Raw genomic sequence first — 14,416 nt, 5'->3', positions numbered from 1 at the left:
TGAGGTCCTGCGGAGTACTTTGGCCTATGTCTGCACCCCGCCCCCACCCCCACCCCGGCGCTTGTAATCAGGAAACAGCTTCTCCTGCATTCCTGCTGTGTGCAAATACAAGAGTAAGAGACAATGGTAACAAATCTCTTGCAACTTCCTGCAAACCACATATGTTACAAACACATAGATCTTCCATACGAGTTTGTGGCTGGTAGGCTGCTTTCCCTTGCAGGGACCCCTGGCATGTGGACACCTGCAGAGAAGAGCCATGCCCAGAGCTGTTCTATCCTGCTCCTTCCTCTCACTTCTATCCCCAGGTCCCATCAGGGACAGTGTCCTGTGTGCAGACACAGATGCACAGGATTACCCCTGATGGCAGGACAGCAGTGCCAAGGGAGGTGTTTTGCATGGAGTCCATCCCTGGGGTTAGAAGCACTTGCTCAGCTGCCAACTACAAATAAGCCCCATGCTAGAAAATGATGCTCATTAGGGTGCCATTTAAAAAAAAAAAAAAAAAGAAAAAAAATCGCCACTGCCCCCAACAAAAAGAGTCACGTAGAGGCCTGAAGTCCTACCCTGACAGTCAAAGTGAAGCATGGCCCACTAATGCAGCCTTAATTCACTTTGCGTGGCAGAGAGAGCAAGCTGACCATGCTGCTGCGGGAGTCCCTGGGGAACATGAACTGCCGGACCACCATGATCGCGCACATCTCGGCCGCCGCTGGCAACTACGCTGAAACCCTGTCCACCATCCAGATCGCCTCAAGGGTCTTGAGGATGAAGAAAAAGAAAACAAAGGTAAGGCGCTCCCCGGGGGGCTGCAGTGGATGAAGGCCCTTAAGGAGTCCGACCCCGGAGTGGAGTCCGAGGGAACCCGGTCAGTATTTCTGATCCCCGAGCTCCAGGGATAGGGGTGTGCACTGCTGCCCGTGCTGCCCCGCAACCATTCAGGGTAGGAAAACCCTCAGGCCCACAAAGCCCTTTCTCCACCACAGCTGCCAGTCATCCCTCCCAGGCCCCTACTGGGGAGCGCTGGCCCTACCTCGAGGTAGTTTGGATGGGCCACTGCTACTTTGGGATGAAACACTGGGGAGGGATGAGAAATACTGTTTCTCTCTCTCCCTGCCTTGGTCCCATGAAGGTCGAGACCATGTCCTTTGAGTGGTTGAGCCCAAAGAGGGTTGTTAGCTCCTTGCTCACATGGCCCTACTTTCCTTGCCTTTCCAGGAATCCTTCCCAGGCTCCTGGGTTTTGCCATGTTAACTCAGTGGTTTCTGGTTGATGTGCAGGGTCTGCTAGCGTTCTCAGGCAGAGGCAAGCCTGGACAATGGTGGTGTAACAAGAATGTGCCAGAAAGCCACCACAACTGTGGTCATGGGCCAGCTTGTGAAGTGGGAAGCTTTTTCCCCTCTCCTTTTGTGTCTGTTTTTTGGAGAGGAAGGAGGGTGCCAAGGGAGTGACTCCTTAGCCCTTGGGAGGTCAGACATTGCCTGGGCTGGTCGCCTCCTTCTCTGTGCCCTGGCGTGCCACACAGGGGCTGTTCTTCCCACAAGAGGCCATGATGTGCCAGGCTGGGGGTGCCGTCCAGGCACATCATGAGAAATTGCCCAGTGCAGGGAGGCCAACCTGGCTAGCCCCAGGATGGGGTTGGGGGGAACCTGTATGGAGTCAGCTGTGGGCTCGTGAAGGTGGGGGCTGGCTTGGGAGAGCTGTCCCTGTTGACTTCCCTCCTCTCACCCACAGTACACATCGAGCTCCTCCGGGGGCGAGAGCTCCTGCGAAGAAGGCAGGATGCGCAGGCCCACCCAGCTGAGACCCTTCCAGGCCAGGGCCTCGGTGGACCCCGATTTCCCCATCCCTCAGCTGTCCAGCGACCCTGACTACTCCTCCAGCAGCGAGCAGTCCTGCGACACAGTCATCTACATCGGGCCCAATGGCACGGCTCTCTCTGACAAGGAGCTCACGGACAACGAGGGCCCCCCTGACTTCGTCCCCATCGTGCCAGCCCTACAGAAGGCCAGGGGTGATAGCCGGCCTGTGGAGGCCGGAGGGGCCGCGGCCAGCCACTCAGAGAGGGACTGTTTGAAGTGTAACACGTTTGCTGAGCTGCAGGAGAGGCTGGGCTGCATTGATGGCAGCGAAGAGCCCAGTCAGTTTCCTTTCGAAGAGCTGCCTGCCCAGTTTGGAGCGGAGCAGGCAAGCAAGTGTCCCCTGTTAAGCCAGGGGGCCGGGGCAAACCCACTCTGTGAGTCTGATAGGGAAGATAGCGGGTCTGACGGCCAGTCGACTGACAGAGAAGGCACTGACCCTCCTGCCTCCAAGATGCAGAGAAATCACTCGCCCGTCCCAGGCCCTGGCCCGGCGCTGCCCAGCAGCCCCACCCCTGCCTCGCCGAGGAGCATCCCGGGCAGCAGCAGCCAGCACAGCGCCTCCAGCCTCCAGAGCAGCCGGGAAAGCCTGAACTCCTGTGGCTTTGTGGAAGGCAAGCCCCGGCCCATGGGCTCCCCGCGGCTGGGCATCGCCAGCCTGTCCAAGACCTCAGAGTACAAGCCGGCCAGCTCTCCCTCTCAGAGATGCAAAGTCTACACCCAGAAGGGTGTCCTGCCTTCTCCCGCCCCCCTGCCTCCATTGAGCAAGGATTCCGGCATGGTTTCTAGTGAGTCCCTGCTGCAGCCCGAGGTACGCACCCCCCCCGTTGGAATGAGCCCCCAGGTTTTGAAGAAATCCATGTCCGCTGGGAGTGAAGGGTTCCCCGAGAGCCCCGGTGATGACGAGCCTCAGGCAGCAGCTTCTCCAGATTCTAAGAAGGAGATCCTGAGCACCACCATGGTGACCGTGCAGCAGCCGCTGGAGCTGAACGGCGAGGATGAGCTGGTGTTCACGCTGGTGGAGGAGCTGACCATCAGCGGGGTCCTGGACGGCGGCCGCCCCACCAGCATCATCAGCTTCAACAGCGACTGCTCCGTGCAGGCCCTGGCCTCGGGCTCCCGGCCCGTCAGCATCATCGGCAGCATCAGCGAGGACCTGGAGTGCTACTCCAGCGTGGCGCCTGTCTCTGAGGTCAGCATCACGCAGTTCCTGCCCCTCCCGAAGCTGGCCCTGGACGAGAAGGCCGGCGAGGCCGGGAGCCGACGTTCCTCCATCAGCTCCTGGCTGAGCGAGATGAGCGCCGGCAGCGATGGCGAGCAGTCCTGCCACAGTTTCATAGCCCAGACGTGCTTCGGGCACGGGGAGGCCATGGCGGAGCCTCCGGCCTCGGAGCTCCTTGGCAGCATCCAGAACAGCGCCGTGGTGTGCCGAGAGAAGCCCAAGGCGGGCCCCGACAACTTGCTCATCTTGTCTGATGTGGGTGAAGACCCTTTCAACAAGGCGACCCCCATCAAGGGCTGCAAGATATCCACACTGGGCAAGGCCATGGTCACCATCTCCAACACGGCCGATCTGGGCAGCTGCGAAGGCTACATCCCCATGAAGACCAACATTACGGTCTACCCCTGCATAGCCATGGGCCCCCGGCCCGTCCAGGAGTCTGAGGCGTCCGACGGCCCCGCCGTCAGCCCGGTGCCCAGAGCCACCCAGTCCCAGGACAGCAGAGAGATGGGCGGTGCAAAGACGGAGCTGAAATTTGAGGACCCTTGGCTCAAACGAGAAGAGGAGGTAAAAAAGGAGAGCGCCTATCCCAGTGAAGAGGGGACTGGGTGTGAGGCCGCGACAGGCCCCCCGAAGCCCGAGGCCAGGGCAGAACAGGACAGGAAGGCTAGCCCGGGGGACAGGCTGAGCAGCAGCAGCGGGGAAGTGTCCGCCTCCCCTGGGAGCGACACCTTCAGGAGGGTCGTGGATGGCTGCGAGATGGCCCTGCCTGGTGTGGCTGCGCAGAGCCCCGTGCACCCCAACAGGAGCCTGAAGTCCAGCAGCCTGCCCAGGGCTTTCCAGAAAGCCAGCAGGCAGGAGGAGCTGGGCAGCCTGTTCTACCACTGCCCCGCGGAGAGCAATGGGCTGGGCACGCCGCCCTGCAAGGCGACCCCGGAGAGGAAGGTGGCGTCGCCCAAGCACGGCGTCCTGGCTCGACCCAAGGGGACGCCCCCTCTGCCGCCGGTCCGCAAGTCCAGCCTGGACCAGAAGAATCGGGCCAGCCCCCAGCACAGCACCTGCAGCAGCGGCACGGGCAGCCCGTCGCACCCCCCGGGGCCCTTGGTGGGCCCGCCGGCCGACGAGGCGGGCGGCAAGGCGAAGGAGGCGGCCAGCAGCAGCAGGCTCTTCAGCGCCAAGCTGGAGCAGCTGGCCAGCAGGACCAACTCCCTGGGCCGCGCCACCGGCAGCCACTACGAGTGCCTGTCGCTGGAGAGGGCCGAGAGCCTGTGCGCCGGCGGCTGGCGGGCGCACGCGGGCAAGGACAGCACCATGCCCCGCGCCGGCCGGAGCCCGGGCCGCGGCGCCGGGGCCTCGCCCACCGCCCCGGGCCCCGCGCAGGCCGCCCCCGCCGCCGCCGCCGCCCCCGCCCCGCCGGGCCCCGCGTCCCCCAAGGCCGGCGCCTGCAAGATCTCGGCCGTGAGCAAGCTCCTGCTGGCCAGCCCCAAGGCGCGCAGCCTGGCCACCGCCACCACCAAGACGCTCAGCTTCTCCACCAAGTCCCTGCCGCAGTCGGTGGGCCAGAGCCCGGGGCTGGCGGCCAAGCCCGCGTCCTGGTCCACGCAGTCGCTGAGCCGCAGCCGGGGCGCCGGGCCCGCGTGCAAGCCGCCGCCGCGCGCCGCCAACGGGCGCGTCTCCGAGCTGCTGCAGGGCGCGGGCGCGGGCGCGGGCGCGGGCGCGCGGGGCGCCGAGGGGCGCGCGGGGGCGGCGGGCGAGGAGCGGCCGGCCGCGCCCCCCCTGCCGTCCCCGTACAGCAAGGTCACCCCGCCGCGCTGGCCGCACCGCTGCAGCAGCGGCCACGGCAGCGACAACAGCAGCGTGCTGAGCGGCGAGCTGCCGCCGGCCATGGGCAAGACGGCCTTGTTCTACCACAGCGGCGGCAGCAGCGGCTACGAGAGCGTGCTCCGCGACAGCGAGGCCACCGGCAGCGCCTCGTCCGCGCACGACTCCACCAGCGACAACAGCAGCTCCGTGGGCGGCCGCTGCCGCAGCCTCAAGGCCCCGAAGAAGCGCTCCAACTCAGGTAGGCGCGGGCGCGGAGGCGCGGGCTGGCGCGGGTCACCCCCTGCAGGAGGCATCCACGCGGCCAGGCCCTAGAGCGTGCGGAGGAGTCGGGTCCCTGTCTCCAGTGTGTGGCCTGGTGGCTGCAGATGCCAAAATGCGGGGCTGGTGGCCCTGAGACCGCGCGGCCTCATCCCCTTGCAGCAGGGCAGAGCACTCTGGTCTCATGGGCGGTGCCACGGGGAAGCCCTGCCTGCCCCCAGGCCCCAGGCAGCCTGGTGGACAGGTGAGTATGCCTTCCCGTGGGGCCTGCAGTGTGCCCAGCCTCCACCCACGCACACAGTGCCCCAGGGTGACACGGTGCGCTAGCATGACACACACAGCACCCCAAGGTGGCACACCCAAGCACCCTGGTGCCCCAGATGCTCACCACCGGAAAATATCTCCAGGATTGCCATCTCCAGGAATCTCCTATCAAAAGATATGTCAGTAGTCCAGAAGTTACAATATGGTGGTAAAGGCCACTGACATATGAATTGGACTTTGGGGTGACAAGGGACAAGAAGTCATGATGGGTGAGAAGAGGATCCAGGCCAGAGCTGGTGGCCCTGGTAGCCATGGGTCAGGTGAGGTGAACAGGCAACAAATTAGAGGCCCAAACAGACAGAAGGAAGGAGGACAATGTGAGCTATTGAAAAAATTTCTCCCAAATTCATCTCTGCTCTTCACAGAAATTTCCCCTACTTGTCCCTGAGCATAAAGACACATTTCTTAATGAGGCCGTCTGCCACAGAGCCCGGGTGCAGTCTGTCCTTTGGCCGAAGTGAGGGTGGTGTGGGGTCCTGCCCTCTTGCCCCCCAACCTGGCCTTCACTGTCCTGTGGCCCTTCCGTAGAGCCCTCAGAAACCACTACCCTATGGAACAGCAGTGCTACCTACACATCAGGAATTAAAAGATGGGACGAGTCCTCCAAAGGTGGGGGTTCTCCCCTTTCCTGCAGCTGCTCTGGCAACTGCCCCACAGGCTTTTTCTCTCAGCCACAGGGTTGCTATTCTCTGTTTTCCCAATATAGGCAAGCACTGGAATGTTCCAGCCCAGTGTAATGCACATCACAAACCGTTTGCCTCAAATCAAAGAAGTCAGCCTCATAATTCTAGATGCTACGCTGTAGCTCTCCCACCTTCCCACCCCGCCCATTGGCCACAAAGCATGGGAGTGGGTTATACTCCAAGCATGTTCAGGAGTCATGGCCGTCGGCCAACTTGACCTCCCAGGGGGTGTGTGCTTCAGGCTTTGACCCACTTTGGAAGAACCCCACGCCAGGCCCTCAGCCCTCACAGCCCCATCAAGGAAGGACCTGGGAGCGGTGCCCGGGTAAGACGAGTGTAGAATGAAAAGCCAGGGACTATAATGTGACAGCTGCTGTGCCCTGTTTCAGGGCCAAGGGCATTAAAACGTATTGATACCAGTCACTAAGAATAACAAGAAAGTTCATCTGAGCCAGAGTCTCTGTTTCGGGGACAGGGGTGGTGGATCTGCTGGCCCTTCCGGTACCTGGAGATAAACCTCCTTACTATGGTCTACCCACTGTCAGTTCTTCGGAATCTAGATTGTTGTGATGTCACGGCGTGACACGGTGTGCTCACGGCAGCCGACCGTTAGAATGTTTTCCCACAAACTCGTATCTAGGGCTTCGTGCCTACCAGTCCATTTTGTTCTTTAAATCTCTTTTACTCTTTCTTCAAGACCTGTGGTTTTTGGTTTGGCCGTTGTGCTGGGGTAAAGAGCTCTGTAAAAACAGCTGCTCAGACCGTGGACCGCAGGTTCTCTACCTACCCTTGCCTGGCACTACCGCCTGTCATAAGGGCCATCCTCGAGGCTCTCCTGTTAGGTTAGACTATTGGAGGACACGGTATAGAATCAGAGCTCCAGGCTGGGGGCCAGAAATGGGTGCCAGGAGCAGCATCAGCCTTCTGCAAGCAGCTGGCAGAGATCAACCTCACAACGGATGTGGCCGTGGAGGTATGCGCCTTTCAGGTTAGATGACCTTGTGTCGCTTCTTTATGGTTATTATTAAGAGAAATGCTGGCTGTCAAAATGATCAGCATAAATCAAATGCCACTTCTTTAAGAGAAGCCATAAAACTCCTCAAAGGACATTCCTAGCTAGATGGCTGGATTATACAATTACTGGAGATGTTTGAAACTGCAGAGGAGACAGGCAGTTATCTTTTATCGGAGATTGCTTTTGAATTTGGAAAATTTTTAATACTTTTGTTGAAAAATGAACTAGAAATATATCAGGCGGATGACAGTCTTGAGCTCTCTGAGTGCCTTGTAATGCGTGCCGTATGAGAAACAACCAAATGTCATTAAGGTCACCCTCTTGGTCCCATTCCTGGAGATCCATGTTGGTGGAAAGCGCATGGGCTTGGCCAGAGTGTACTGCAGTGAGAAGATGGAGCTGGAGAGCAGGAGACTTGGAGTCTTGGGCTGTGTGGCCTTTAGGGAATAACTACCCTCTGAGGGCTTCAGTTTGCTCACATAAAAGTAAAACGAGGGGATTGGTAGAGAACCAGCACGGTCTCTCTAATGCTCACGTCATATGAGACAATGCGGATAATATAAAGAATGTTGGTGGTAATAGGGCTTCCTTTCCATAATCTTGATTGGTCCCCCTCTGCAGTGCTTTTGAAACTTAATGACATGTGAGGTGTGGGCGTGGTGGGGAGGGGCAGGCAGCATCAAAGCCAAGGCCACTACAAGAGGTTTGTCATCTAGTTGGTGACAAAGTACGAAAAGCATGGAACAGAACGGTGACCCAGGCATACTGCCAAGTCCGGAGTGGTGTAGCGCAGTGTGAGCGTGGGAAACATTTAGACGTGGGAGAGGCCCAGATCCACAAGAGTCTGTCGGAAAACACTGGGCAACAGGGTGAGATTAATTCACCAGGGGGGTGTTCTTGATGGATGTAATGACCATAGAAGATGGAACTCAGACCGACTTACACCTTCAATGCATTGCAGCTATGATACGAATTGTAGTGGCAGTGGGGCGTCATTCTAGATTCTTGATCAGGAGTGTGGTAAGGTGAGCGAGGCTGTGGTCGCTTTTACTGATGGATTTTCATCCATCCACAGTACATGGCCAGCCGTCTGTGGTCAGCAACACGGCCGCTGGCCGTGAATTAGAGTGGTGACAGCCAGCCTGGGTGGGGAGCAGAGGTCTGTGCTGGCCAGGGCACATTCAGTGATAAAAGGACGTGAACAGGGAAGGCCCTTTCTGCTCGGTGGCCCCACCCCGAGTCCTAGGACTTACACTGATGCCCTCTGGCATCACTCATCAGGTGTCACGTGGACTCTCCCCAGACACTTAGTATCTTCTTGCTTGTGTCCTTGACCTTTCACCCCATGCCTACTGTGTTCCCCCCTCAAATTCCTCCCATTGCTCTCCTTCTCCCTGGCTAGCTGGGAAAATCTGAAAACCAGACTGGCACTTTGATCTCAATGAAGTTCGTTCTGACCATAGAAAGCCGGGGAGGGAAGTGAAGGGCCTGCCCGAAGAGAGGCCAAGCCAGGGAGCCTGTTGGTTCTGGGAGGCACCCAGGGCTTGAGCTGCCTGGATGTGAGCTCCTGCTGGGCCAGTTCTGCACCGGGCCCGACCTGCCAGGTGCCCACACCGCACTGGCACCAGTTACTGTGTGTCCACTGGACACCACTGATCGAGTCATTGGCTGGTTGGTTGGCCAATCAGCTGGCTGGCAGGTGGCCCTACAGTTAGCTCCAAGGTCTTTTTGACATACTTCCCCCTGCTGGTGACCCGGGCTTAAACACCGAGCCCATCTTCTATATCCTTGGCCGAGTAAGCACCGAACACCTGCCCCTCTCCAGGTGCCAAACAAACTCTACTGTGTGGTGGGACACCGGATTCAGTTTGCAAAGCTGCTGCACTAATATCTGTGGCTAGTTACTCCTGAGAGTGCCCTGCTTTGCTCTGCCCACCTTCTACTGCTCACTGGGTCACCAGATACCATCTCGTTTTGTCCCTTCCTCTCAATGTAGCTGTGACCCTAAATCTGCTCTAGAAAAATGAAGTCCTTAAAGAAGAAAGATCTGGGTAGGCAGTCATGTAAAATTCTCGAGGGTGCCTCAAGTCCAGACTCCATGTGTCTTTTTGTGTTGTTGATGGTCTTCACCTCATGAGGCAGGTGTCAGTCCCATATTTCATCCAGGACAGAGGGGACAGGAGGAGGAGGACAGAGCCCAGCTTTAAGGACACTTTCCAGCGTTGCCTGCAGCATTTCTGCTGACACCCCACAGGTGGGAGCTTAAGCCACCTTTACCGGGGGGCATGGTCCCTATTCTGGGGGCTCTATGCCCTGCTCCTGCTCAGTCCCCTTCACTGAGAAAGAAGAGAATGGGTATCAGGGACAGCTCACTGGCCGTCAAGACACGTAAAGCATGCTAAATAGCGTCTGGCACGTAATCAGTGCTTATCATGGTGGTGGTGTGGCTATAAGCAAATAAACAATGTTTTCTAGAACTATTACTATAATACCAAGCACTAGGACCCCTTTTCCTAACACAGATACCTCTTTAACTTCATTGTAACATGTATTCATGCTGAGGGTGTGGCTAGTATGGCTCACATTTCTAGACCATGTGTTTGGGGCGCGTGCAGGTGCATGTGTGTGCACACATGTGTGTGTGTCACGGGTGGAGGTTGGTGGTGGCTCTAAAGGTAAATCAGGGAGTTCATGAGCTTCTGGAAGTAAAGCCCAAGTGCCAGATTAAAGGAGTAGATGTTGAGATGGCAGCAGGACATTCAGCCCCTGCAGCAGATCCCAGGGTGCCTGTCAGGGGCCTAACCACTCACACCCAACAATATGTATATTTAAAAGATTGAGATTCAAAAGGATTAACTTTGGGCTTCATTCCCTCCTCAGGTTCTCAGAGACGGAGGCTCATCCCGGCACTGTCCCTTGATACCCCATCCCCCGTAAGAAAACCTGCCAGCAGCACCGGGGTCCGCTGGGTGGATGGCCCCTTGCGCAGCACCCAGAGGGGCCTCGGGGAGCCTTTTGAGATTAAAGTCTATGAAATTGATGACGTAGAACGGCTGCAGCGGCGACGAGGGGGCAACAGCAAGGTAAGGGATCTGTCCCCCCATGATGGCAGCCACTGCTCCCCGCCCACCACCCAGCCCCAAGCAGGTGCTAGAGCAGTGACCCGAGAGGCCCCCTCAGACCCTTGGAGACTTCCCAGCGGGCTTCTGGCATGGGAGGGAGGTGGTGGCTCTGCCCCAGATAAAGGGTATTTGCACAGGACTTCAGAGAGCTCTGCGTATCTCCGCCCCGGGTGTCTAGGAGGCTCAGAGGCTGGGCACTGCTGGTCCTCAGGGCTTGTCTGGCTTCAGTTTGGGACACCAGCCACCTCCTCAATTCAAGAAATAATGCCTGTGATGATCCTGCCCTGCAGCTGTCTGAGCTGACTCTGGCAGGGCAGAAACGTGGCAGGGAGGGCCCAGGTCCCCCCCAGCTTCCCAGCAGGGGGCCAGCCCCCTTGTTGCTGACTGCACAGAGCATTCCCATTTAGGAGAGGCTGTGTGGATCCGGGCTGGGGCTCTGCCCCTCCTCATGCACCCCCATTCCTTCCCTTCTGCCTTCCAGGAGGTCACGTGCTTCAATGCAAAACTGAAAATTCTGGAGCATCGCCAGCAGAGAATTGCCGAGGTCCGAGCCAAGTACGAGTGGCTGATGAAGGAGCTGGAGATCACCAAACAGTATCTGATGCTGGATCCCAACAAGTGGCTCAGCGAATGTAAGGCCCCAGGTTTCTTTCTGTCGTGGGGACTGCCGGGTTCGCCAGCTAAACAGGCCTGGCACACAGCCCGGGGTGAGGTGTGCACAGATGGTGTCTGGATCTGAGGGCCCTGGATGCCATCCGAGAGACAGTAGCACGAGCCCACAGCCTCACTCTCCGCAGGGAAGATGGGAGCGGTGGGGCAGCATGGGGATAGCGAGTGTTGCTCTTGAAAGAATTTTCCTCATGTGTCTCAGTCCCAAGCATCTGAAAATGAGATTCCACACTGCCCCACCCCCCAAAATACAGCAGAAGATTCCCCAGACATGAAGCTGCATTACAAATCTCCTAGGCCACAAGATCGCATTGCATTTCTAGCCTGAAATACACAAGAATTTATAGAGCTTCTAATAGGGTGGAATGTGCAATCCTAGAAAAGCCTCACAAAGAACCCAGAAAGCAGGAAAAACATTTTTGATGGAAAAGAATAGCATTCACTGTGTTATTTCTGTTCAATAGAAAGCCTAGGATGACAGTAACCATCTCGTAACAATTCAGAACAATTTTGCTTTCTCTGACAGATTCAATTGTCTCCTATTTATTTGCTCCTAACCATTCCATTTACCACAAAATAAAGGTCCCGACTATTTCATTGATAGGGGACGCAAGGCTGGAAGACTCAGTCTATAGAATAAAATGCATGACTGCCATTAAAATTCCTCTCCCTCCCTGTCCTGCACTCGCTCCCCAGCCCCCCCGCCCCCCCCACCTTACCCCTTCACCCGTCCCTGCACGCCAATCACCTTCTCCCCCTTGTTCCCTGGCCGGAGGGAGAGTGTGGAGGGCAGGGTCTGCAGGCTCGGATTTGAGAAATACCAGGTGCACGCAGGACAGGACTCGCCAGCCTCCCAGCTGTGCTCTACCCCTAACGGCAGCTTCCAAGTAGTTTCTTTTCCGTAAGAATGGGGTAGTGACATGGCCCAAGCACCCCACTGGGTCCTTGTGAGGAGGATCCAGTGCACCATCCTGAGGAGTTGAACCAAATAGGAGACCATTTCCTCGTGCCTGCTTCCACAGCACACTGATTTAGGTCCTCCGTTATAGACATGGGTGGAGACACGATCTCCTGCTCTCAGGGGTGTTGTCATGCCAGGCACCATGGGGTGGGGGGTGATGTGAGTGAGGACATTAGCTGCTGTCTGCCCACGGCGTACATGTGGGGCCCAGTGCTCATTTCTCTCCCACTTGTGAACACCCGTCTCCTTAGCTCATGAATTCCAGGCACCTCAGGGCCCCAGGGGCACCCCATCAGGCAGACAGTCCCTCTTCATTTGTTCTGCTTGCATTCAAGTCTTCTTTTTTAAGAGCTGTTTATGCCTAAGGCATGCTCGAGAATGGTCTTCATCTTACAAAGTCAGGGTTTTTTCTGGGACAGGAGCAAGCATACATATTGGCCCATATGTGTAGATGCTTCCTTCCTGCCTTTGTACATGTCAAGAATCAGCGATGGTTTGATGCTGAGAAAGGGAATGAACAGAAGGCCCCATGAAAGGAGAAACACAGATCGTTCCTTTAAGATGAAATGATACCATGAATGAGCAAAAAAAAAAAAAAAAAATCCCCAGTAAAGCCGCACACTGACTATTCCCCGGCTGTGGGTGATAAGCTGAATATTGGCCTAGAAATCTCTGTGCTGGCTTCCATTTTTATTTTTCTTTCTTAGTCCTGATGTCACCTCTAAGGTGGTCCAGTAGCAGCCTAAAGTGGTTATGTCATGGTGGGCTTTTTCTTTTTAGTCCTAAAATTTCCTTTTCCTTTATCAAAGTCTAGTTGACACACACTGTTCCATTAGTTTCAGGTGTACAACATACTGATTCTCCGAGTGCTCATCACAAGTGTGGCTACCATTCATCACCATGCGACACCGTGACAGAACCAGGACTTTATTCCCTACACTGCGCCTTCCATCCCCAAGACTTACTCATTTCGTAACTGGGAGCCTGCGCCTCTCGCTCCCCTTCACCTGCTCTGCCCACCCCTCCGCCACCCTCCCTTCTCACAACCATCAGTTTGTTCTCTATATTTATGGGTTTGTTTTGGTTTTTCTGTTTGTTAAATCAAATTTGTATTTGTTTTTCCCTTAGCATAATACCCTCTGAGTCCATCTATTTTGTTACAGATGGAAAGATCTTCATCTTTTTATGGCTGAATGATATTCTGTTGTGTTCTGTGCGTGCGCGTGTGTGTGCATGTGGGTACTATGTATATAATAGTCATTCTGACAGGTGTGAGGTGACACCTCATTGTGGCTTTGATTTGCATTTCCCTGATGATGAGTGATGTTGAGCATCTTTTCATGTGTTTGTTGGCCATCTGGATGTCTTCTTTGGAAAAAATGTTCAGGTCCTCTGCTTATTTTTTGATTGGATTATTTGTGGATTTTGGTGTTGAGTTGTATAAGTTCCTTATATACTTTGGATACTAACCCCTTATGAGATATATTGTTTGCAAATATTTTATACTAGTCAGTAGGTTGCCTTTTTGTTTTGTTGATGGTTTCCTTCGCTGTGCAAAAGCTTTTTATTTTGGTGAAGTCCCAATAGTTTATTTTTGCTTTTGTTTCTCTTGCCTCAGGAGACATACCTAGAAAAATGTTGCTAAGAACAATGTCCAAGAGATTACTGCCTGTTTTTTTTCTAGTTTTATGGTTTCAGGTCTTACATTTAGGTCCTTAATCCATTCTGAGTTTATTTTTGTATATATTATAAGAAAGTGGTCCAGTTTCATTCTTTGCATATAGATGTCCAGCTTTCCCAATGCCATTTATTGAAGAGACTGTCTTTTCACCATTGTACACTTTCACCTCCCTTGTCATAGATTGATTGACCATATAAGCATATTCCTTTGGCTCCCTATCTGTTCCATTGGTCTGTTCCTATTTTTGTGCCAGTATCACACTGTTTTGAACATCATATCTTTGTAGCTTAAAACCTGGAATTGTGACACCTACAACCTTGTTCTTTCTCAAGATTACTTTTTTGGGGTCCTTTGTACTTCCATGCAAATTTTAGCATAGTTTATTCTAGTTCTGTGAAAATTACTGTTGGTATTTTGATAGGGATTGTATTGAATCCGTAGCTTGCTTTGGGTAGTATGGACATTTTAACAATATTTATCTTTCTAATCCAGGAGCACGGTATACCTTTCCATTATGTCATCTTCAATTTCTTTTATCAATTATTTTATAGTTTTCAGAGTATAGGTATTCCACCTCCGTGGTGAAGTTTTTATCCTAGGTATTTTTTTGGGTGCAATTGTAATTTTTTTTCTTAATTTCTCTTTCTGCTAGCTCATTACTCTTGTAATGAGTATAGAAACACAACTTATTTCTGTATATTAATGTCATATCCCGCAACTTTCCTGAGTTCTTTTATTTTTTATTTTTTATTTTTTTATATTTTTTTTTGATTTTTATTTATTTATGATAGTCACAGA

At 54.7% G+C, this 14,416-nt stretch overlaps 1 protein-coding gene across 3 annotated transcripts in view; it reads left to right on the top strand.

Annotated features, from left to right (window-relative positions):
• KIF26B (kinesin family member 26B) overlaps positions 1-14,416 on the top strand; it is a 447,298-nt gene that overhangs the window by 420,143 nt on the left and 12,739 nt on the right. For all 3 annotated transcript variants that reach the window (XM_041761098.1, XM_041761100.1, XM_041761107.1), the window contains 4 exons: positions 627-789; positions 1,735-5,143; positions 10,066-10,268; positions 10,789-10,939. In XM_041761098.1, the coding sequence (XP_041617032.1) occupies positions 627-789; positions 1,735-5,143; positions 10,066-10,268; positions 10,789-10,939 (3,926 nt within the window). The remainder of the gene's footprint in view (positions 1-626; positions 790-1,734; positions 5,144-10,065; positions 10,269-10,788; positions 10,940-14,416) is intronic.

Source organism: Vulpes lagopus, chromosome 1 (assembly GCF_018345385.1).
Source record: "Vulpes lagopus strain Blue_001 chromosome 1, ASM1834538v1, whole genome shotgun sequence".
Taxonomy (NCBI): Eukaryota; Metazoa; Chordata; class Mammalia; order Carnivora; family Canidae; genus Vulpes; species Vulpes lagopus.
The sequence above is the reverse complement of the archived record's forward strand: the minus strand, read 5'-3'. Positions and strand labels throughout refer to the sequence as shown.